Raw genomic sequence first — 21622 nt, 5'->3', positions numbered from 1 at the left:
TAGTAAAACCTTAAAGTCACATCTTAAGTGCACAGGAAGCCAGTGCAGGTGAGCCAGTATAGGCGTAATATGATCAAACTTTCTTGTTCTTGTCAAAAGTCTAGCAGTCGCATTTTGTACCAACTGTAATCTTTTAATGCTAGACATAGGGAGACCAGAAAATAATATGTTACAATATTTTAGATGAGACGTAACGAACGCATGGATAATGATCTCAGCGTCGCTAGTGGACAAAATGGAACAAATTTTAGCGATGTTACGGAGATGAAAGAAGGCCGTTTTAGTAACACTCTTGATGTGTGACTCAAACGAGAGAGTTGGGTCAAAGATAATACCCAGATTCTTTACCGAGTCGCCTTGTGTAATTGTTTGGTTGTCAAATGTTAAGGTGGTATTATTAAATAGATGTCGGTGTCTAGCAGGACCGATAATCAGCATTTCCGTTTTCTTAGCGTTGAGTTGCAAAAAGTTAACGGACATCCATTGTTTAATTTCATTAAGACACGCCTTCAACTGACTACAATCCGGCATGTTGGTCAGCTTTAGGGGCATGTAGAGTTGGGTGTCATCAGCATAACAGTGAAAGCTAACACCGTATTTGCGTATGATATCACCTAGCGGCAGCATGTTAATACTAAAGAGTGCAGGGCCAAGAACGAACCCTGGGGAACTCCGCACGTTACCTTGACATAGTCCGAGGTCACATTGTTATGGGAGACGCACTGCATCCTGTCAGTAAGATAAGAGTTAAACCAAGACAAGGCTAAGTCTGACATGCCAACATGTGTTTTGATACACTCTAATAAAATATTATGATCGACGGTATCGAAAGTGGCGCTAAGATCAAGAAGCAGCAACATAGATGACGCATCAGAATCCATCGTTAGCAATAGATCATTAGTCATTTTTGCAAGGGCTGTCTCCGTAGAGTCATTGTCATGATTGTTTAATCATAACAATCATTGTTATAATTAACAATATCAATCATAACAATGATTGATAATGTTATGATTCAACCCTGAGTACAACATTTTTGGTGAATATTAAATACTGATTTTATTTATTGAAATGAGATGCATTTCCAATACAAAACTTCACTCACACTTTTTTTTTTAAACAATACTTTTAACAATAGTTATACTTGTGTGGTCAAAAAGGCCGCTCGGCAACCAGTTGAGCGCTGGGTGGGGTCATTGCATGGTGGTTGGACCTTCAGTATTACTTACAGCACTAAAGAAAAAAGTAGAATATATACTAACATGAATTTTGGAGAAAGCAAGAGTGGTTTGTCAATATTTTAGTTTTGTAGCAGTGAAAATAAATTGCACATGTCACGGTCATCTCATTTATCACTTTGATGATATCTGCAAACAGTGAGACAGCTTCTTGGTCACCTTGTAGTTTGCAAGAAGTACTTCGGATTTTGACAAAGGAAACCATTCATCATCCTGTAACAACCATGTTGTTTTTGGTTTGTCTCATGACAGGTCCCAAATCCTTGCAGATTCTCATTTGTGAATTCAAATATAAGATAAGTAATAATACAACATCCTCCCTTTGACGGAACACAGTCCTTCCCGGAACTGCTGGCACATTATAGACAAAAAGAAATGAGACAAACAGGTAAAAAATATAACCTATTTGCTTCGAAAAGCAAAAACGTTCCTTCAAACTTTACATTAGGGGTGTCCAAAGTCCAAACCCTTTCTTTAAGTTTTTTTTTAATAAAAAAAAATCTCTAAAACCAGTGTAGGTGAAGATACACAACGAGAAGTATATTTGAACAATTAGTTTTAATAGTGTTATCTTTGTTTAACGAGGCACTCAAAGTCCTTCATTGATGTATACTTGTATAGTATATTACAATAAAAATCAAGCAATTAGCCTCCAGGTCTCGCTTCGGACACCCCTGCTCTATACGATGCATTGTGCTGCTATTTCTAAAAGGAGAGTCCGCTTAGATGGCACATAAAAAATAAAATAAAATAAAAAACCCTAAAAGGAAATTATTATTTTTTTGAGTTCGAGACACAGCGTGAATTCAAACAGACACTTTGAACAAAATGTATGCATCACAAAGAGCCAAGAGATTAGATAAAAAGACGTTTTCTCTTTGTGCAACACACTTGAGTTCGTAAAACCCCTTCTGGAAGAATGATTACTATGCACGGCTCCTCCAAGTGATGTCATCAATGGGCGGGCGCAAGCCTCTGTCTGGCCGGGGACGTGTGCGGAGACGTCAGCCTCTCGGAGGACGTAGAGGATGTCATGGAGGACTGCAGGTGGACCGTCTTGTGGAAAAGCTTGTTGGTGATTAGCACAACCAGCGAGAAGAGACGCAGCTGAAAATGGCTACAAATGAGACAGACCGGGATGAGCGAAGTGGTGGAAGGGAAACAAAGCTTTTTGCTTTGATGCACTTACTAAAGCTTTGTGGGTGTCTTGGCCTCATTAGCACTGATGATGAAGAGCGGGAAAAGAATGGAAAACAAGCAGCCACTGCGTAAAAAATAAAGAACACACATTTAGTTTCTTATGGTCATGCTTCAGCGCAACTTTTCCATTTCAAACTTTTCCCCTGGTTATCATGTACTGTCTCAGTTATTGTACGGCCAAAATGTTGTGCTTAAAGGAAAACTGCACTTTTTGGGCACATTTTGCTTAACGCGTACCCCTGCCTTTTGCCCGGGTGCAGCTGGTTTGGCTCCAGCCCCCCCACAAACCCGAGAGGGACAAGCGGTAGAAAATGGATGGATTTATTTATGTATTTATTTGACAGGGACAGTTCAATGAAACATTGCTACCCACAGGTAACCGTGGGTAGCAGCCGACAATGCATTCTTGAAAATAAAAGACACAGCTGGACAGCTCCATTAAGATTCAAGTCGCCGCATCAAAAACTCCCTAACAACAGACCGCATGCCCTAAACCGCTTAATGTCTTTCGTGTGTAGCTTTAAAAGAAAAGAAGAAATGAAGGAACATTTCATCACGTTTATTGACAAAATATTTGAAAACAAACATGCAGAGCTTGCCCCTTCACTGAAAGACGAAGACGAATGTTGGTATTTGACACTATTCGGTGTCTATCACCCCTGCAATCCCAAACAGATTAGGGTTGTCTTTGACAGCAGCACGAAGTACGCGAATGTGTTACCAAATGATGTGTTGCTGACAGGATCAGACCGTAATAACTCACGTATTAGGCGTCCTAATACGCTTCAGAAAGGAAGTTGTTGCCTTCACAGCCGACATTGAACAGATGTTTTACTGTTACAATGTTCGAGAGCAAGACGTTTTTTGTGGTTCCGTGACAATGACATTTCCAAAGGACATTGTAGAGTATAGGATGAGAGTCCACGTCTTTGGGAATAGCCATCACCAGCAGGGGCCATATACGACTTACATCAGTCTGTTCTACGCAACCAGCCAGATTGCGATCCAGATGTCAAGCAGTTGGTCACACACGACTTCTACGTAGACGACAGACTTAAATCCCTCCCCAATGTTGAAATGGTCCCTACTACAAAGAACCAGTGACACACTTGCAAACTCAAATCTAAGACAAAATATGTACCGTAAGATAAAATAGCAGCTAACAGAAAAGAGGTACTCGAGGCATTTCCTTCACAAGATCATGCCAGAGATCTAAAAGACTTGGACTTTGAAGCTGATTCAGTCCCCATGCAACATAGCCTGCGTCTCCTCTGGGACTTAAAGAAAGACTGCTTCACCTTTAGAGTGTCAGACGAGACAAAACCCTTTACAAGACAAGGTGTTTTTTTGGCCATAGTGGCCTCTTTAAGAGTAACAGATGCAGCTACGAACTGTGAAGTAAGCTTTGTTTTAGGTAAGGCAAAGGGAAAGCTAGCACCAAGCCCAGATCAGACCATACCAAGATTAGAGCTTAGTACTGCTGTGTTAGCAGTCGAGCTTGCAGATCTTTTCACAGATGAATTAGGCTTTGAAATAGACTACACTGCATTCTATGCAGACAGTAAAGTAGTCCTAGGTTATATCCACAACGAGACTAGAAGATTTTATGTCTACATGGTACCCCGCCTTCTGCCCAAATGCATCTGAGATAGGCTCCAGCACCCCCCGCAAACCCAAAAAGGGACAAGCGGTAGAAAATGGATGGATGGATGGACTATCCGTGTTACAAGAATCCGCAAATCTTCTCAGCTTAGCCAATGGCATTACATACCTAGCAGTCAGAACCCAGCAGATCACACCACTCGTTTTGTTCCTGCTTACCAGCTACCCCTGAGTAACAGGCTCACTGCTTCAAGATCAAAGTCCCTCAAATGACTCTTATGATCTTGTTGAGCCTAGCACAGAATTGGATGTCCACACTCAAAACCACTATCTCAACCAAACAACTTGGCTCTGACAGATTCAACAAGTTTTCTACCTGGAAGTCTCTCCAACGTTCTGTTTCAAGACTACTGCACTTCAAATCGTTACCAAGGAAAATCAATCAGTTGGCACTACTGTGAGACAAGACTCACTGTAGACGAATCAAACCAAGCCCAAAACATTATCATTCAAGCAGTAAAACAGGATGTGTATGCTAAAGAAATGAAGTGTGTGCAAAAACATGATAATCTACCCCGAACCAGTCTTCTCAAAAACCTAGACCCCTACCTGGATAAAAACAGATTCCTTAGAGTAGGAGGTCGCAGTAGTGACTCAAACTTAAGTCAAGTGAAAAGAACCCACTCATAGTCCCTGGCCACCACCATATTGCAGCTCTTCTCATTAAGCACTACCACGAGCAGACCCAAAACCAAGGTCACCTTTTCACAGAAGGAGCTGTTCGCTCTGCAGGATGGTGGATAGTGGGTGGCAAGTGAAAGGTGAGCACAATCATCTAGCATTGTGTAACCTGAAAAAGACTTCGTACCCCTCTGAGTACACAAAAACATGGAAGTGTAGTGCAAGTGCTCCTAAAGCAGGAATACAAATTCTGTATTCTTACAAAATAGGAATTATGGTAAGAAACCGACGCACTGTAGGTATTTTTTTAATTCTCTTTAAAAATGTGTTTATAACCTTTTTGTGTTGAGCTGTTCCAAAAAGCATAATGTTTAAAAACATCTCATAAAGCAAATTAATTGTCCAGTCATGGTATTAAAAACTTAATGATCTATCTAAGGTACACTTATTAATGAATAAAAAGTATGTTTCTGCGATGAATTTTGAGGTAACTATGAACAAAATGCAATTAACCGCGATTAAATATTTTAATCATTTGACAGCCCTAGTTATTAGTTATTAATAATAACCTTATTTTTTCTTTTATTATCAGAATCAGCTGTAATTGTCCAGTATGTTTAACACGCAAGGAATTTGATTTGGTAGGCTGTGATCTCTTTGTTGGATGTAATTTCTATTGTTGTTGCTTATTGTAAAAGGTAACACTATATTCTGCCCTCCCTGAATGTTGCAATTTAGTTTGCCAAATATGTGAACAGTCTTTTGAATTAGAGTGAAACAAATAACTTGAAGTTTTTTGTTGCCCTTCTCCACAATAAAGTCACTGTCAAACTAAGCACACTAAGGAAAGTACATTATATATACACATGAAGTGAACATACATGTAGGAATCACATTAAATTAATAATATAATTTTGAATAAACTGAAAAAAGCAATAAAATTATGTATGAAGAAGGTTGAGCTCTAATGCCGCTAGCTTAATGCTAACATAAAATGGACCAGCTCATAGACAAGCTAACTCAAATTAGTATGGCCAATTGCAGTGCACATACAGTATAGTAAGGCTGAAACGACGCGTCGACGTAGTCGACGTCATCGGTTACGTAAATACGTCGACGCCGTTTTTGTGCGTCGGCGCGTCGCATATTTACGTCACACTACCGTCATGGCGGACCGCAAAGCAGACGATCAAAGCAGACGATGCGAGCGGTGCGAGCGAGGGGGGAAAAGCATGCCAAAAGTGTGGGAGTATTTCAATAAACGGCCTAATAATGTTGTTGTATGCACACTGTGTCGAGCGGAAATGGCCTATCATAGCAGCACAACGGCTATGAACGAACATTTGAAAAGAAAACCATCAACTCGTCAATCGTCCGCGCGAGCATACGTTGTCATCATTACACAAAAACATGAATGTGTCATTTGTATCTGCTAGGGGTGTAACGGTACGTGTTTTGTATTGAACCGTTTCGGTACGGGGCTTTCGGTTCGGCACGGGGGTGTACCGAACGAGTTTCTAAGCTAAAGCTAACTTTAGCTGCTAAAGTCTTAACAAGCTGCTTCGCTCCTCTGCCTCTGTCTCAGCACGCAGCATTGTCCCACCCACACAACCATCTGATTGGTACACACGAAGCATTATCAGCCAATCAGCAGTGCGTATTCAAAACGTTACCAGCCAATCAGCAGTGCGTATTCAGAGCGCATGTAGTCAGCGCTTCAGCGTCGAGCAGATAGGTGTTTAGCAGGTGAGCATCAGGCAGCGGACTCTCCCCAAATGATAATAAACACCTCCCAGTCAACTACTAGTAACATCACTGTGAGCCCGTTGACCTTCTAGAAACTTAAACTGCAGCTCAGCTCACTCGCAGTCCTGGTTTGAGGTGAAGGCTAACTACCTCTCAGTTCCAGCCACATCGACCCCTTCTGAGCGCCTATTTTCAGCTGCTGGGAATATTGTAAACAAGAAAAGAACCAGAGCATGTAGACATGCTAACCTTTCTTCATTACAACTGTTAGTCACTCACTGGAATGAGTAGAATTGGTTATTGTGTACTGTGTTGGACTGGATGTTTATTTTGCACATTTTAAAAGCAATACTTAATGTTTACAGTGCTCCAGAATATTTAGATTGGCACTTTTTTGTATTGGATGTTTATCTTTATTTTTGCACATTTTAGCAAATAAGCAATACTTTCACTTTTGTTGAAATGTTTACACTGTTGTTACAGAATATTTCGTTTTGCACTTTTTTGTATTGGATGTTTATCTTTATTTTTGCACATTTTAAAGCAAAATAAGCAATACTTTTACTTTTGAAATGCTTATTCTATTGCAGAATATTAAGATTTGCACTGGATGTTTACTTTTATATTTGCACATTAAAAAGCAAATAAGCTACATTTAATTTTGTTAAATGTTAAAAGTTTTAAATGTTTACATTGTTACAGAATATTTTGTCATGTTGTTGTCAATGTTGACTGAGTGGCCATACTTTTTTTTTTTTTGTAAATAAAAGCCATGCCTTTTGAAAAAACTGGCCTACATTTATTTTTTCATCTTCATTTTAAATAAAATAAAATAAAAAATAATCGGTAAAAGGAAAAATAATCTATAGATTAATCGAAAGAAATAATCTATAGATTAACCGATTAATCGAAAAAAATATAAAAAATCTATAGATTAATCGATAGAAAAATAATCGTTAGCTGCAGCCTTAGCCGAGTGCCAACTCTGTTTAGGGCGCGAGAGATAGACGATTTACAGTAGATGTACCTTTTTTCCCCCCAAAATAAAGCATAGAGGAACGTTTATGATATTTGAGATGTTTTTCAAACTTTTGACTAATAGTTCGTAAATAATAGACGTTATAGCGTGTATCCATTCATACAACAAATAACTTAAATTTGGTTTCATGTAAAAAAAAAAATATATATATATATATATATACCGGTATATATATTTTGAAGGTGTGGCAGAATTTATCTTGCAGTGGCCGTGCGCCACGATCAGTTACATGTAGGGGAAACCCTGCTATTCTTACCAAGGAGGCTTAGCGCTTTAGACAGGAACAGGAAGTAGGTCTGCGCTACGCAGGAGGACGTCAATTGTGCCGTTTGAGCAATAAATGGTTGATATATTGTTTCACATTGTTGTTCCTGCTTTGTCAACACAAGAAATGTACATACATTTTGATTAGACAGTTGACGTGTGCGTTTCGCTGGCGAAAATTTTGTTGACTGGCCATAATGTGCTACAAAGCTGTGGTTATAAACAGCACGTAGCATGCAGGGATTGGTTGAATTTGTATGAATTGGACTGCGACATTGGTAATTCCCAAAGGGACTCAATATCGAGCATATGGAGTTCATTGTAATTTTTAACAGAAGAGCATTTATTTTTCTGACTATGGCGAGAAACAATGCCTTCTACTGTTCAAAGTTGGAATTAGAAACCACTCCTATAGCCCAATTTAAATAAATTGGAAACCCTGCTGGAATAAAAATGGTTGCCAAAATGAGAGGGTATACTAATTTTTGTGAGATTCTGTAAATCCGTTATGACAAAGCCTAACTCCTAGCATCATCATTCTACTAGAACAGACTGTCACACCCACAGTGAAGCTGTGCCAAGAACAAAATATAATCATGCCAGCAATGGAATACGACAAAAATATTCCCAGTGTACTTGAGGCCTCACCTGATGATGTACGACGAAGGCAAGGCTGTCAGCAAAGCCATGGGCAAACCAAAGCCGAAGTAATAGGGCCAGTTCCTCTCAATATTGGACAGCCGTTGGTGCATCTCAATGCCTAGAACATAAATGCCCACACGGTTCAGTTTCATTTCAACATTCATATCATTTACATGTGCGTGGAAAGTATGAGGATATCTCACCATGGTTGAACCAGCGATACTCAAAGCAGTACAGGGAGTAGAGTAGAGACATGTGTAATAGGCTGACCATCTGTCCAATGGCGTCGATGGGAAATAGGCTGACAATCATGCCCTAGAGGACACAATCAGATTACAATGAACAGTGGTGGAAATAATGACTTCATTCAATTACATAGGGATGCACAATCATATTTTTTAAAGCCGGTACAGATACAGATAACTTCCTGCTTTTTAAGACCGATACAGATAACTTATTTATATTTATTATTTTGAAGATGTAGATTGTTAGTGTAGTTTGTGCAGACCTGGAAGTAAGAAAGAGTCAAAAAAAGGTGGATTTGACAAACTGTATCTGTAGATTTGTCCGAACCAAATATGACATCACTACAATGATAGAGCTAACATCACATCCATAAATCAGTGCAGTTTATGTCCAGATTAGGGATGGGCATCGTTTGAACTGATACTAGTACCAATTCCGAAGTTTAAAAATTAAAGCCTAAACGGTGTCCAAACTGGTACTTTAAAATGTTTAAACTTAAAAAAATGTGTTAAAACAACAATGCCTTGTTATTTTTAGGCACATTTGTGACATTCAAGTTGAACAGACTAGTAATTTAAATACTTTAGGGATATACATTTAATAATATCTAACTAATACATTTTTATATAAGAAATACAATATTCCACAAATGATCTTAATTATTGCAGAAATACAGAACAAACAAGAACTGTCAAAAAAACCTGACTTAACTAGAGTAGTAAAGTTTGATGCTTAAAATTTTGGGTGTTCCTGAATGCAACCTCGTTACCGTCATGAAAAGTGGTGTGTTGTTGCTGTGCTTACTGGCATGGCGAGCGCTGTCACGCTAACGTGTAATGAGTGCTGCTGTTGGCATATTATTTTAGGAAATAAAGTTTAATAAGAGCTTCTGTCAGGACGCTACATTACTTACAAGATTGTTACCTGCACAATTTTACCGCTAAGCACTTGTTGCAGGTGGTCTGCATTCACTTAGCACCGGAATAAGGCACCCATAGCTTATTTTTTCAGTGTGGATACTAGTGTGTGGCCAGTGAGGTTTGATGTGTCAAAGCCAGGTTTGTTTTTATTTCCTCGAGTGTTTGCCGGGCATTTGGTTCAATGGGCATGTGAGCTGTCCTATTACGATGACTAGTGAGGTCATGTGACCTTACAGACAATCTGGAATTATCCTACGTGGCAGGACCACTTCATTTGTGACCCTAACCCACCTACCTACCGCACAGTAAGCTAGGGGCAATGTTCCCTCGAAGGCCTGTGCAATGCTTATGCGTCCCAATTCTAAACTGTGCACAAAATAAAATCCTACTAATTACCTAAATAAAGTAAACACATAATTCATTATGTACAATTTTGCAATGCAACCATGTGAATTGACAGGTGAGACACAGCAGCCACAACAGCTGAAACAATGTAAAACAATGTTCGTCAACGCTGTTCAATTTTTGTAATGTCTGTCAAGACACTTCAGTGACAGGAGGTCCATCGATCAATTTATTGAACATAGCGGTTTATTGTCGGCCTAAACCACACCAAAAACATTAGTAAAAAACTATTATCTATCAAAAAGGCTCATTTTCTGGCGTACAAACCACACCCAAATCTATCATATCAACAGCAGCCACTCTCTCTTTCTTACTTGCGCCAACAGACAACCTCAGACTTAGCCACTGATGCGTTTACAGCCACACAAAAAGTCTGACAGCTCCAACACCACACAAACTGTAAATGCCAGGTCATTACACTATGATACAGTCACACGCAGCCAATCAATGACATTAGCAATGTGTTATGCGTGCGTGTCACTGTTTTGCTAGACATTTAACTGGTTATGTCAGGTTTGGGACAGGTGTGCTGCTAGTGTGACCAGATTTGTGCACATTTTATGTGTTTTTGATAAGACACATGAAAAATTAGGGGAAACATTGGTTTTGTGTAAACTTGCCTCAATGGAGGGTTATTTTTTTGTTTTTATCGGTGTCGTGGCTTTTTTTTATGTTATCTGATTATTGGTGTGACAACATAATTCCCAATATCAAACTGATAATATAAGACCACGCGTTAACACCCTTAACGATATCACCACTCCATACTTTTTTATGGTAGGTTTTTTACAACTGAGAGAGATGGAAGAACATTGAGATAAATAGAAAAACAGGTTCTGAATGACTAGTAATCAAAGACAACCACATATTCAAGGTACTGACCTGAATGAGGAAGAGTGCCTGAAGGAGGAGATTGAAGAGCATGTCTGCAATGATCTTGCTTACACTGGGGAACGGCTGCGCTTTACAGCCAGATACTTCGAATGCGAGGTCAGCTATATCCTGCAAAGAGGTCAGAATGATTAAGATTATTCTGACTGCTATGTGGTTTGTGAAACTCTGTGCGGGCAGTTTTCAACCATTACTTGAGCTTTCATTCTACACTTTTGCATTCCCTACAATTCACACCAATTCAACTAATTCCCGCCAACTTATCCCTCACAACTTTCCCAGACATTTAGGCTAATTGTTGTTATTTCAGCCAATCAATGCAACTGTCTCACTAACCAATCAAAATGGAGCCGACGCAAATTTGTTTAAAAAGGGATCAGAAAAACAAAATGGCAGACGGCCTGTGTGTCTTACTGCATATGCTCGTTGATGATTTCCGTGCTTTCTGTCATGATAAACATTTCTTTGCAAGATACGGTACATTTTCGATTTTGCTCAGACTATCAAAAAAGTTTTTGTTGGCGGAATATTAATAATAATCGTAAGGAATAATATTAAAAACAAACCATGTAATATCTCAAGAGGGTGAGATATCAAATGTACTTTGTTATACCTATGACACAAATCTAGGTTGTGGATGTGTGGTTCAGATGGATTAGCATGTATTGATTGACCTAAATTGTATTGGTTTCAGTATCTTTAATGTAAAACATGTATCGACATAGCCCCCGCATCCAATGTAAAAAATGTATCGACATAGCCCCCGCATCCTTTAATTTTTTTGTATGTGGCCGTTGATGGACAAAAGTTTGGACACCTCTGTCCTAAGAGGACTGATTATTTTGTATCTTCTAATGCCCCCAATTTGAAACAAACTGTACGATAGACAATGTGGCATATTCAAAACTCTGATATTATTATATATGTGATTAGGGATAGGCACATCTGTGTTGGCCCTGCGATGAGGTGGTGACTTGTCCACGGTGTGCCCCACCTTCCGCCCGAGTGCAGCTGGGATAGGCTCCATCACCTCCGCGACCCCAAAAGGGTCAAGCAGTACAAAATTCCCAATTCTGTCTTACCAATTCAGGTAAAATCCAATGGTACCAAGTATACCTTTGTTACGCACAACGTCACGTCTTATTTCAGACTCGACACCAGCTCAAGCACTTGTCAGGCAAACAGGAATATTTGTAGCGGGCTACCTCTAGGTCATGTTGCAATTTTCTTTATCAATTGAGCCAGCATGCCTGATAAATACAACCCCGAAAGTAAAGCTCCACTTTTCAAAATGCCGAGCTCAATTGGATATGCCATCTACATCAGTGGTCCCCAACCACCGGTCCGTGGACCGATTGGTACCGGGCCGCACAAGAAATAATAAAAAAAAATAAAAATAAATATATATATATTTTTAAATTAAATCAAAATAAAAAAACACAATATATACATTACATATCAATGTAGATCAATAGAGTCTGCAGGGATACAGTCCGTAAGCACACGATTGTATTTTTTTTATGACAAAAAAAACCAAAACATTCCCCACCCCCTGGTCCGTGGGACAAATTTTCAAGCGTTGACCGGTCCGAAGCTACAAAAAGGTTGGGGACCACTGATCTACATGCTACTGATTAGCATTAGCGATTTTATATGCCAATTTGAACTCCTGTAAATTTGGCAATCAAAACGACAACTGAGATGCACATTAAAATTACAGTATAAATACTTTTTGGGACTTGACAAAAGACAAGGCTATCACATTCAGCTAAACCACAAAAACTCCTTACTGACTACGGAAACACACCAAGGACAAACTGCAAATGAGACTCAGAAGTGTAAGAAAACAAGCTATGACAACATGACAACACAGTTATCATTCACACTTAGTTTATTATTTTAAAAAAACATTTATTACTATCTGAACACACAAAAGTACGAAAAATGTATACCTGGGAATCGATACCGTTCAATTCAAATGTGAAAAGGTAACCATCCATGATAACTCACACTCAGTCCAACTTTTACAGTGCAGCACTTCCTCAAACACATGTCGACCCTCAACGTTATATGGCCTAAGGGAATGGGGATGCAAACTCATCTAAACAACAAATATAGACATTAACAGGTTTCTAATCGACATTCTGAACCACCGACTCATTCTAACCAAATAACCTCTTCCATAAAAAGCTTTTGTAGCTATAATGTGACCAGGTGGGCCCTAGGATTGTTGTGGCCCCAACTAAGATTGTTTGCTGCCTCATTTCGGACTTTACTATTACTCAATGAACACGCTAGAAGCTAAGGCTGACTGCAGCCTAATGAGGACTGTATAGTCGTTCCTCGCCACATTCATATTTGCGGCCTGTAAAGGTGTGGGTGTTATTTCATGTCGTAGAAGAAAGTCGTAAACAGGTTTATTATGGTCTAGCTATGAAAATATAAAATTTTTAATGAATAATTCCTACTTTGTTGAAATTCAGAACCAATCAACAGCGATAAACATGGGTTTGCCGTATTACTCTTGGTGACCAGAATAAGCGTAAGAGACAAAACCAACAAAAAAGCAATCCAAATACATTTACAGTATAATAAATTAAAAAATTATATATTATTAATATTTTATAAGTTATGTAAAAAAACTGCATTTACCATAAATGATCACATATGAACAATAAACAAAAGGACGACATTGACAATTACATTTCAGTTCAATCCAATATGTCTAAAAGTCATGTGTTTATATTCCAGATAATGTCCAACGTTTATATGAAAAGGTAAAAGAATAGGTTGATGGTCAAAGGAGAAAAGAAAATTATTCCAATCGCCTATCGCAGTGAAACATTCAAAACTGCTGTGCCGCTTCGACATTAATGAAGAAAGTAAGCAAAACACAATAAATGGGCAGAAACTGTGGGAAAAAAACAATGTTTTTAGACACTACCAGTATATTTTCAGGGAAAATGTTCCGCTACATAAGTAAGCTTAAAGAGTACGGTCGTTTTATAAATACAGTTGTAAAAATGTCGCGATGACGGCATTTAAGGCAATGCTAAATTTGTACTTATCTTTATCAGCTGTTAAACCAGACTATAAAAGTTTATCCGAAACAAATTAGAATTGTATCCATGAGACAATTCAGACCATCAAAGTACAATAAGCAAACAACTGCACAGCACGACAACCACGCAGACGATCAGCTACTGAAGTAACTGGTCGCCATAATAATGTGGCCCTCCTTTAATTTGTTGTGGTCAGAAACAACTGCATAAAGAGTTTATGCTAACCACGTAGATGATCAGCTACTGAGTGTGTGAAATCATTATACCTATATTACAAGCCGAACTTTCAATAGTAAAAATCTGAATCCAAATACATGTAGCGTTACACCCCTATTCATTTTAGCAAATTTCGAGACATTATCAATAATCCTACATTATAGATTATAGTATAATATCAGTACCCAACCTGAAACCAAATGGCATTAACTATCTTGCTGAGGACAAATAGTGGGAGAACCCAGAGAGCACCGAAGACGGAGGTCAGGATGAACTCTAACCAGGACCAGACACTGCCGTGGAGTGAGGGGTCACCTGGAGCAAAAAGATTGTTTCTTGTCAGGAATTGTAACAATCCACCCTTCTTTGACTAGCAGTTTTATATACTTACCGATAATTTTTGCAGTGAGCGTCTGCAGCAGTGGGATAAAGACCCGGTAGAAGAGAAACAGACTAAGCTGGAAAGACAGTGATATTAAAATCTTAAGCGAACAAGTTAACTGAGATCACCTTTTGTTCAATACACAATGGTGCTGAGATTCAAAGAGGATAAAGGTTGAACATCTTACCCAGAACACTCCTCCATTCCAGGCACAGCACTGAAAGATCCTGCTAGCTACTTTAGGGTCACTGCAAAGAAAAGAAAAAAAATCAAGATAAAACAAGTAAAATGTGGATGTCCGTGGAGGACTTTAAATCTACCCTTGTATATATGACTCTTGAAAATCATTCAAGGTAGATGTTTAAAAAAAAAAAAATCCCCCGTGAGGAATAAAGGCTGGGGAAAAAACTATGGAATCACTAGTATTGGAGGATATTCATTCAGTTGTTTAATTTTGGAGAAAAAAAGCAAATAACAGACGTGACAAAAAACTATAATTATTTCAAATGGCAACTTTCTGGCTTTAAGAAACACTAAAATGAGTCAAGAATATAAATCAGTCAGTAACAGTTTAATTTTTAGGTAAAACAGAGTGGAAAAAAAAATCAACACGCCACTAGTACTTTGTGGCTTTTATAATAACTTGCCGTCTCTGAGGCATGGACTTAACGAGTGACAAACAGTACTCTTCATCAATCTTGCTTCAACTTTCCCTGATTGCTGTTGCCACATCAACTTTGCAGGTTGGAGTCTTGTCATGGACCATTTTCTTCAATTTCCACCAAAGATTTTCATTTAGATTGATATGCAGACTATTTGCAGGCCATGACATTGACCTCATATATCTTTCTTTAAGAAAATTGTTAACAGTTTTTGCTCTATGGCCATATGCAATATCATCCTGAAAAATCATGTCATCATCCACAAACATCCTTTCAATTGACAGAATAAGAAAAGTGTCCAAAATGTAAATGTGTGCATTTATTGAAGCTGTAATGACAGTCAACTCCCCAGTGCCATTACATGACATGCAGCCCCAGATCATCAATGACTTTGGAAATGTGCAAGTTTTCTTCACACAGTTGTCTTTAAAAATCTCATCGGAACGGCACCAAACAAAAGTTCCAGCATCATCCCTTTGCCCAATGAAGATTTGCGATTCGTCATCCAGTCATCCATAGTCCACGATTGCTGTTCCTTAGCCCATTAGAGCCTATTTTTTTCCTGTTTATTAGTGTTAATGACGGTGTTCATTTAGCTTTTTTGTATTTAAATCCCATTTTGTTTTTCAGGCGGTTTTGCTGTGCATTTTCTGTTTTCAGAACATACAGCTTCAAGTTTTCTGTTTTGACGCATTTTAAAATGTTCCTTGGTCTACCAGTATGCTTGCATTTTACAACTTTCCCATTTTGTTAGTAATTGGTCCAGATTTTAGACGCAGCTGACTGTGAACAATCAACATCTTTTGCAACATTGTGTGGTGATTTACCTTCTTAAAGAAGTTTGATAATACTCTCCTTTGTTTCAATTGGCATATCTCATGTTGGAACCATGATTTGTGTCAATACACCTGGTGCAACAGTTCTCCATGGTGTGAACAGTCATGTCTAACTGCAGACTAACAGATTTCATCTTTTGCAGGTGTTAGCTTTGGAAATTAAAATGTACATTTTCTTCAGAATTGAGTGATTCCATGCTTTTTCACTCTGCTTACCGGTAATCTAAAAATGAAACTGTTACAGACTACTAAATATATATTCTTGATTTCTTTTAGTGTTTTTTAAAACCAGAAAATTGCCATTTAAAACGACTATTGTTTTTTGTGATGTCTTTTTTTGTTTTTTTCTACAAAATTAAACAACTGAATGAACGTCCTCCAAGTCTGGTGATTCCATAATTTTTTACTAGGAGTTGTCAATTAAAATCGGTCAGGCTTTCACCATCCTGTTTTGCCAATTACAATGCTGACTTCACACTAGCTCTTCAGCTAACATGCAACCACAATGGATATGAAACCAAGGAATTTGGGCAACTGTTAGACATACCTGTCAGGTTTACGCTCCTCACTCTGTGCTCGTCTCTGTGCCAAAGCCCCACTGGCCCTTCTCCGACGCTGCTCCTCCCTTTTTTGCTGGATACGTGCATCCAGTTTGGAGATTGTTCCAATCCCCAATATGGAGTCTTTGATCCCCTGTTCCCCCCAAAAAACAAAACACACATCTTAATCTATCTAACCTGCAGTCTGAAATGATTGACAGCCTGTTGTGACTTGTGAAAAAATTTGGATTCTGAGCCTACCCACCGCTATTTGGCATAGCGAATGAAACAGTGAACCCCGTATGAGCCGACGAAATCATTCGGTGTTGGACTTGCTAGCATTAGCTTTTAGCTAAGAATTTGTTTTTCCAACCATGAGAAGAAAGAACGTGAATGTGAAGGACAGGGCTGAGAAAAAGAAGTGGATGATAGATGTTGAATTAACAAAGGAAATAATCAAAAACGTGAGCGAGCATGTAGCTAGCCAACTTGATGAAGCTGTTGGAGAGCAGCACTACTAGTCTGTATCATATTTAAGCAGAATGAGTCCATAACCCCAGCCAAGGATATCACAATAGTATCGAAATGGCAGAACATTTTCCATGAAAATAGGAAGAAGCTGCTGATGGTGTGTTTGACGGAGAATCAACTCAAAAGGAGATACCGTGGTACTTCAACTTATGAGTAGTTTGGAATATGAGCGGTGCGTCACCAAACCGAACCACAAAACTGTGACAAGATCCAAACTGTTTTTTTGTAAAACGTTACGCTCCTAGCCCATAAATAGCGCTTGCTGTCAACTCTGACCCGTGGTCCGTCATTCAAAGACATCCCTGTGAAACATAAACAACAATAACAATTCTTATTGTTTATCGGTCTGATAAATATTGGGTCGATATTGGAAATTATGATGCCACATCGATAATAACCAATATATATATATATTTTTTGTAAACGCTCCAATGAGGTGAGAATACCCATACTGTGCTATATAGGTGGTTAGGGTGAACAAATTAAGCGCTTCTACATTGTAGGATGTTCCAAACTGTCCCCAAGATCACATGACCTCACTAGTCGTCAGAGACACTGCGTGAAAAAACAAACAAAAAGAAAACACCTGGCTTCGACACATCAAACCCCACCCACTAGAAAACACACCGAAAAAACAAGCTATGGGTGCCACTGTGGACGCCTCAAAGGTGGCGTTTTACCTCAAATCCTCAGCGCCATGCCATGTTTTGTTTTTGCTTTGTTATTGTCAATAGTGCTGTATGTGTGCGTGTACGTGTGTTTGTGTGTGAATGTGTTTTCTTCTCTTCTTCTATTATTGTATTTTTTTGTTTTTGCTTGTTTGTTTTGTTTTGTACAGCACTTTGTTTTTGCCACTTTTTTTTTTTTAATGCATTCTAACTTGTAAATAAACGTTAATAAATGTCCGCTTACAGCAGAGCCAATGGGAGGTCCTCTATTTCGCTGATAAAATCCAATCAATAACCATTCAAAAATTGCCATCAATACTCCATTTACATTTCGTGATTCATATATTAACCAAGTATTAGTGATATATTTTGTTATTATTACCGCAATTAGTGGTGTTCATCAATTTAACATTTTTGCAAACGCTGTGTCTGCAAGCTACACCCAAATGTTACAGTTAGTATGTAACATACTTGCCAACCCTCCCGTTTTTAGCGGGAGAATCCCGTTATTCAGCACCTCTCCCGACAACCTCCCGGCAGACATTTTCTCCCGACAAACTCCCGGTATTCAGCCGGAGCTGGAGGCCACGCCCCCTCCAGCTCAATGCGGATCCGAGACTGAGTGGGGACAGCCTATTCTCACGTCCGCTTTCCCACAATATAAATACGCTTGCAAGTTCCAAAACGAATGGAAACAAGAATTTCAGTTCATCCAGGACAGTTCGAAGGGGAAGGTGTATGTTGCCTGTAAGTATGTAGAACAGACTTCTCCATTGAACACGGTGGCCGAAATGATTTCTTAGTCATGAACAGAGAAGTTAAACAGGACAATACTGCCATCTAATGGATAGATAATTCAAGTATTTATTTTATGTAAATAAAATAAATATATATATAGCTAGAATTCACTGAAAGTCAAGTATTTCATACACATATGTATATATATATATATATATATATATATATATATATATATATATATATATATATATATATATATATATATATATATATATATATATATGTATGAAATATATATGAAATACTCGAGTTGGTGAATTCTAGCGGTAAATAACCACGCCCCAAACCAAACAGCTGACTGTCATTAGCGCCGGCGGGAGTGTCGCAAAGTCCATTTTGATGTGTCTTTTTAATCAATGTAAAGTGAAAATAGCAGCATGTTTACGTTCAAACAAACAGTAATTCCTCTTATAATGTGTTTAAAGGCAGCAAGGCAGTGTTGTTGAGCTCTGGAAATGACAGTGCACAACCGTAACTTCATCACAAGTCTCCGTTGGTGTCGTGTACATGCATACGCTAAGCAGAGAGTCTTGGAACTCTACACTTTAGAATAGAATAGAATATAAAGTACTTTATTGATCCCTGGGGGAAATTCAGCACCACAGTTCGCTCACAATAAACAATAAACACTTAGGTATTTAATACATGTGAATAAATACAGTCTATTATACTATTATATATTAGCCAGCGTTTGCAAAAGTCTGCGTTTTTAAAGACAAAAGTATGCGTCTGCGTGTGGACAAGAGGTCTAAACGCAGAGATAAGTATGCGTTTATTAATAAGTATCTGTGTTCATGTGGACATGGCCTTAAATGGTATGTTACCACTAACCGTCGCAACATTGCGCAGGAAGGCCCTGACGCTGTCTGTCATCTCTGTACCAGCTGCAGATCCATCAACTGCAGACGTAAGGGATACGGTTGACCCGGTGGTCAGCTCTCATCGCAGGAAGAAGATCACACAGCAACCTAGCATAACCCAGACACAAGAAAGCAAGAAAGATAAGGAGCATGATCGTTTTAATTTTGTTGCTGTATGTAAAAACGGTGCTGCTGAAGTGGCAGCTGGTAGCAGCACCTTTGTTCTCTTTTACGTCCTTCTCTTTGATGTCCTTCTTTGTGTTCTTTAATGTTTCTGTCTTGTTGTCGTGTTGTTGTTTTTTTACTTTTAAAAACTTTTTTGGGGACTTTATGAATCGGCACTACAACCACATAATTTCCCCATTGTGAGATGAATAAAAGTTTATGAGGAAGCTTTGATGCTTTTGATCCAATCCTGGATTTTTAGTCAGTCAATCTATGGCCACATGAAAAATTACCACACAGATGTACTTGTGTGTATTATCTTATTTAGGCTAATGAATACAACTTTAAAAAAAACAACAACCACAAAGCCCCTAATGTTATTTTTTTCTGACATAGTTGCGCTGTCATTAATATATTTTGTACAAGATACTAAAAAACTATCCAATGTAGGTCAATATATACAAAGCTATCTGAACAAAACAATATATTAGCTTTGTGTTAATAGGTAAACCAAATGTGTGCACTAAAAACATCTCATTATAAATAATAAATTGTGTTTATGCAATATGATGAGGCAAAAAAAAGGAGATGTCCCCAAACACACTGTGGACACCCCTGCCTTTGGGGGACTGACAAAACTAGAAAGATTATATACATTGGTCCTATCAAACACATTTTAGGAGCTTTTAAAATTATGTTGGGTTCCAGCGATGCACTATCGTAAGTTTATTTCATTAAAATACTACATAATCCATACTCAATCTCAAATTTTGTACAAGGTAAATTAGCTTTCTTCTCCTCTTGGTGGAAACTCTCGGATTCCAAAGCCTGCTCTTCCCAAAGATGGCGACTCTGTTGCAATTAGTCAAGGGTCTTTTTAAAATTACATATTTTTCAATGAGTTTGGCCGTTTCGTCTACCTGTAAATGTTTTTGTTCACAAAAAAAAATTGAGGTTTTGGGGAACTCCAGCTTCAGCGTTTGTGCAAACTGACAAAAGGGAGCGTTTTAGTTTGTTTCATAATAGTTGCAAAAAGTGATAACAAGATCAATTAAACAATAGAAAACAATGAAAACAGTAAGACTAGAAAAAGTTGCAAAAAACCCCCAATTGGTCTGAATTTGCTAAATATAGCAACAAAGTTGGTATGTTGACAACACAGATCCTTCTTGCTAAATCGTTTTGAACTCTGTGTGTTACGAGTTAACAATACCATTTAGTGTACAGAGTTGTAACAACAAGATACAGTCACTGACGGTCCCATTATAAAGTGTTTTATATTTGTGGCAGCCAAAATTATTCGTCTCAGGCAACAACAAGTACATGAATGTATGGGAAACACTGCAATTATATGAAAGTTATTTGTAAAATGAACTATTATTCGGAGGGAAATAAGGCTCACGTCCAAGTCCTGTTTTAATAAATTGTTAAGAAGTTCAAAGGGGAGTTTAATGTTTGCATTTATTCTCAAATATGGCTGGATGGATGGAAACTACCCCTGTAAATTTACATTAGCATGTAGTCTCTCTCTGTCTGTGTAATAGCCAACTTTCAAGCGGTCTCTTGCTAGCCTACTCAAAGAGACTCAATTTAATACGTAAATATATTTAATGTTCTCAAATCCACTAATAATGTATATTGAAAAAAGCTGGCGAATGGTTTATGTTTGTTGTCCCAAAAATATATGTGCCCTGCTCGCTCGTTTATTTATGTAGCTAGCTAGCTCGCTAGCTGATAATGTTGTAATTCTGGTCACGGAAACACAAGATATGAAGACAAAAACTTGAAACAGCAAAGAAAATGTAACGACAATGGCGTTATGCTACTTACCTCGTACGGCAGGTTGGTGCTTAAATGACCCCTTCCCATGGCATTAACAACAACAGCCTATAGACGGCCAACAAAGGCCATGGCAAACATATTGCACAAGCTCCAATTCCAAAGGATCATGGGAAATGTAGTTTACATCTCATGCTGTAATTAACTTCCTGGTTGGCAGACAGACCCTACTTTACTGGAAATTGTTGTT

The 21622-nt window shown here is 38.4% G+C and overlaps 1 protein-coding gene across 1 annotated transcript; it reads right to left on the bottom strand.

The window, feature by feature from the left end:
* Positions 1-1041: 1041 nt before the first annotated feature.
* ei24 (EI24 autophagy associated transmembrane protein) lies at positions 1042-21576 on the bottom strand. Its single transcript, XM_062048376.1, has 11 exons — positions 21424-21576; positions 19400-19536; positions 16577-16722; positions 14719-14779; positions 14541-14607; positions 14340-14464; positions 10863-10982; positions 8613-8724; positions 8416-8527; positions 2425-2499; positions 1042-2352 (listed from the first exon to the last, which is right to left on the bottom strand). The coding sequence occupies exons 2-11, from the start codon at positions 19439-19441 to the stop codon at positions 2190-2192; spliced, it is 1023 nt and encodes a 340-aa protein (XP_061904360.1). The 5' UTR covers positions 19442-19536; positions 21424-21576; the 3' UTR covers positions 1042-2189.
* Positions 21577-21622: the final 46 nt, after the last annotated feature.

The sequence above is a fragment of the Entelurus aequoreus genome, linkage group LG05, assembly GCF_033978785.1.
Source record: "Entelurus aequoreus isolate RoL-2023_Sb linkage group LG05, RoL_Eaeq_v1.1, whole genome shotgun sequence".
In the NCBI taxonomy this organism is placed as follows: Eukaryota; Metazoa; Chordata; class Actinopteri; order Syngnathiformes; family Syngnathidae; genus Entelurus; species Entelurus aequoreus.
The sequence above is the reverse complement of the archived record's forward strand: the minus strand, read 5'-3'. Positions and strand labels throughout refer to the sequence as shown.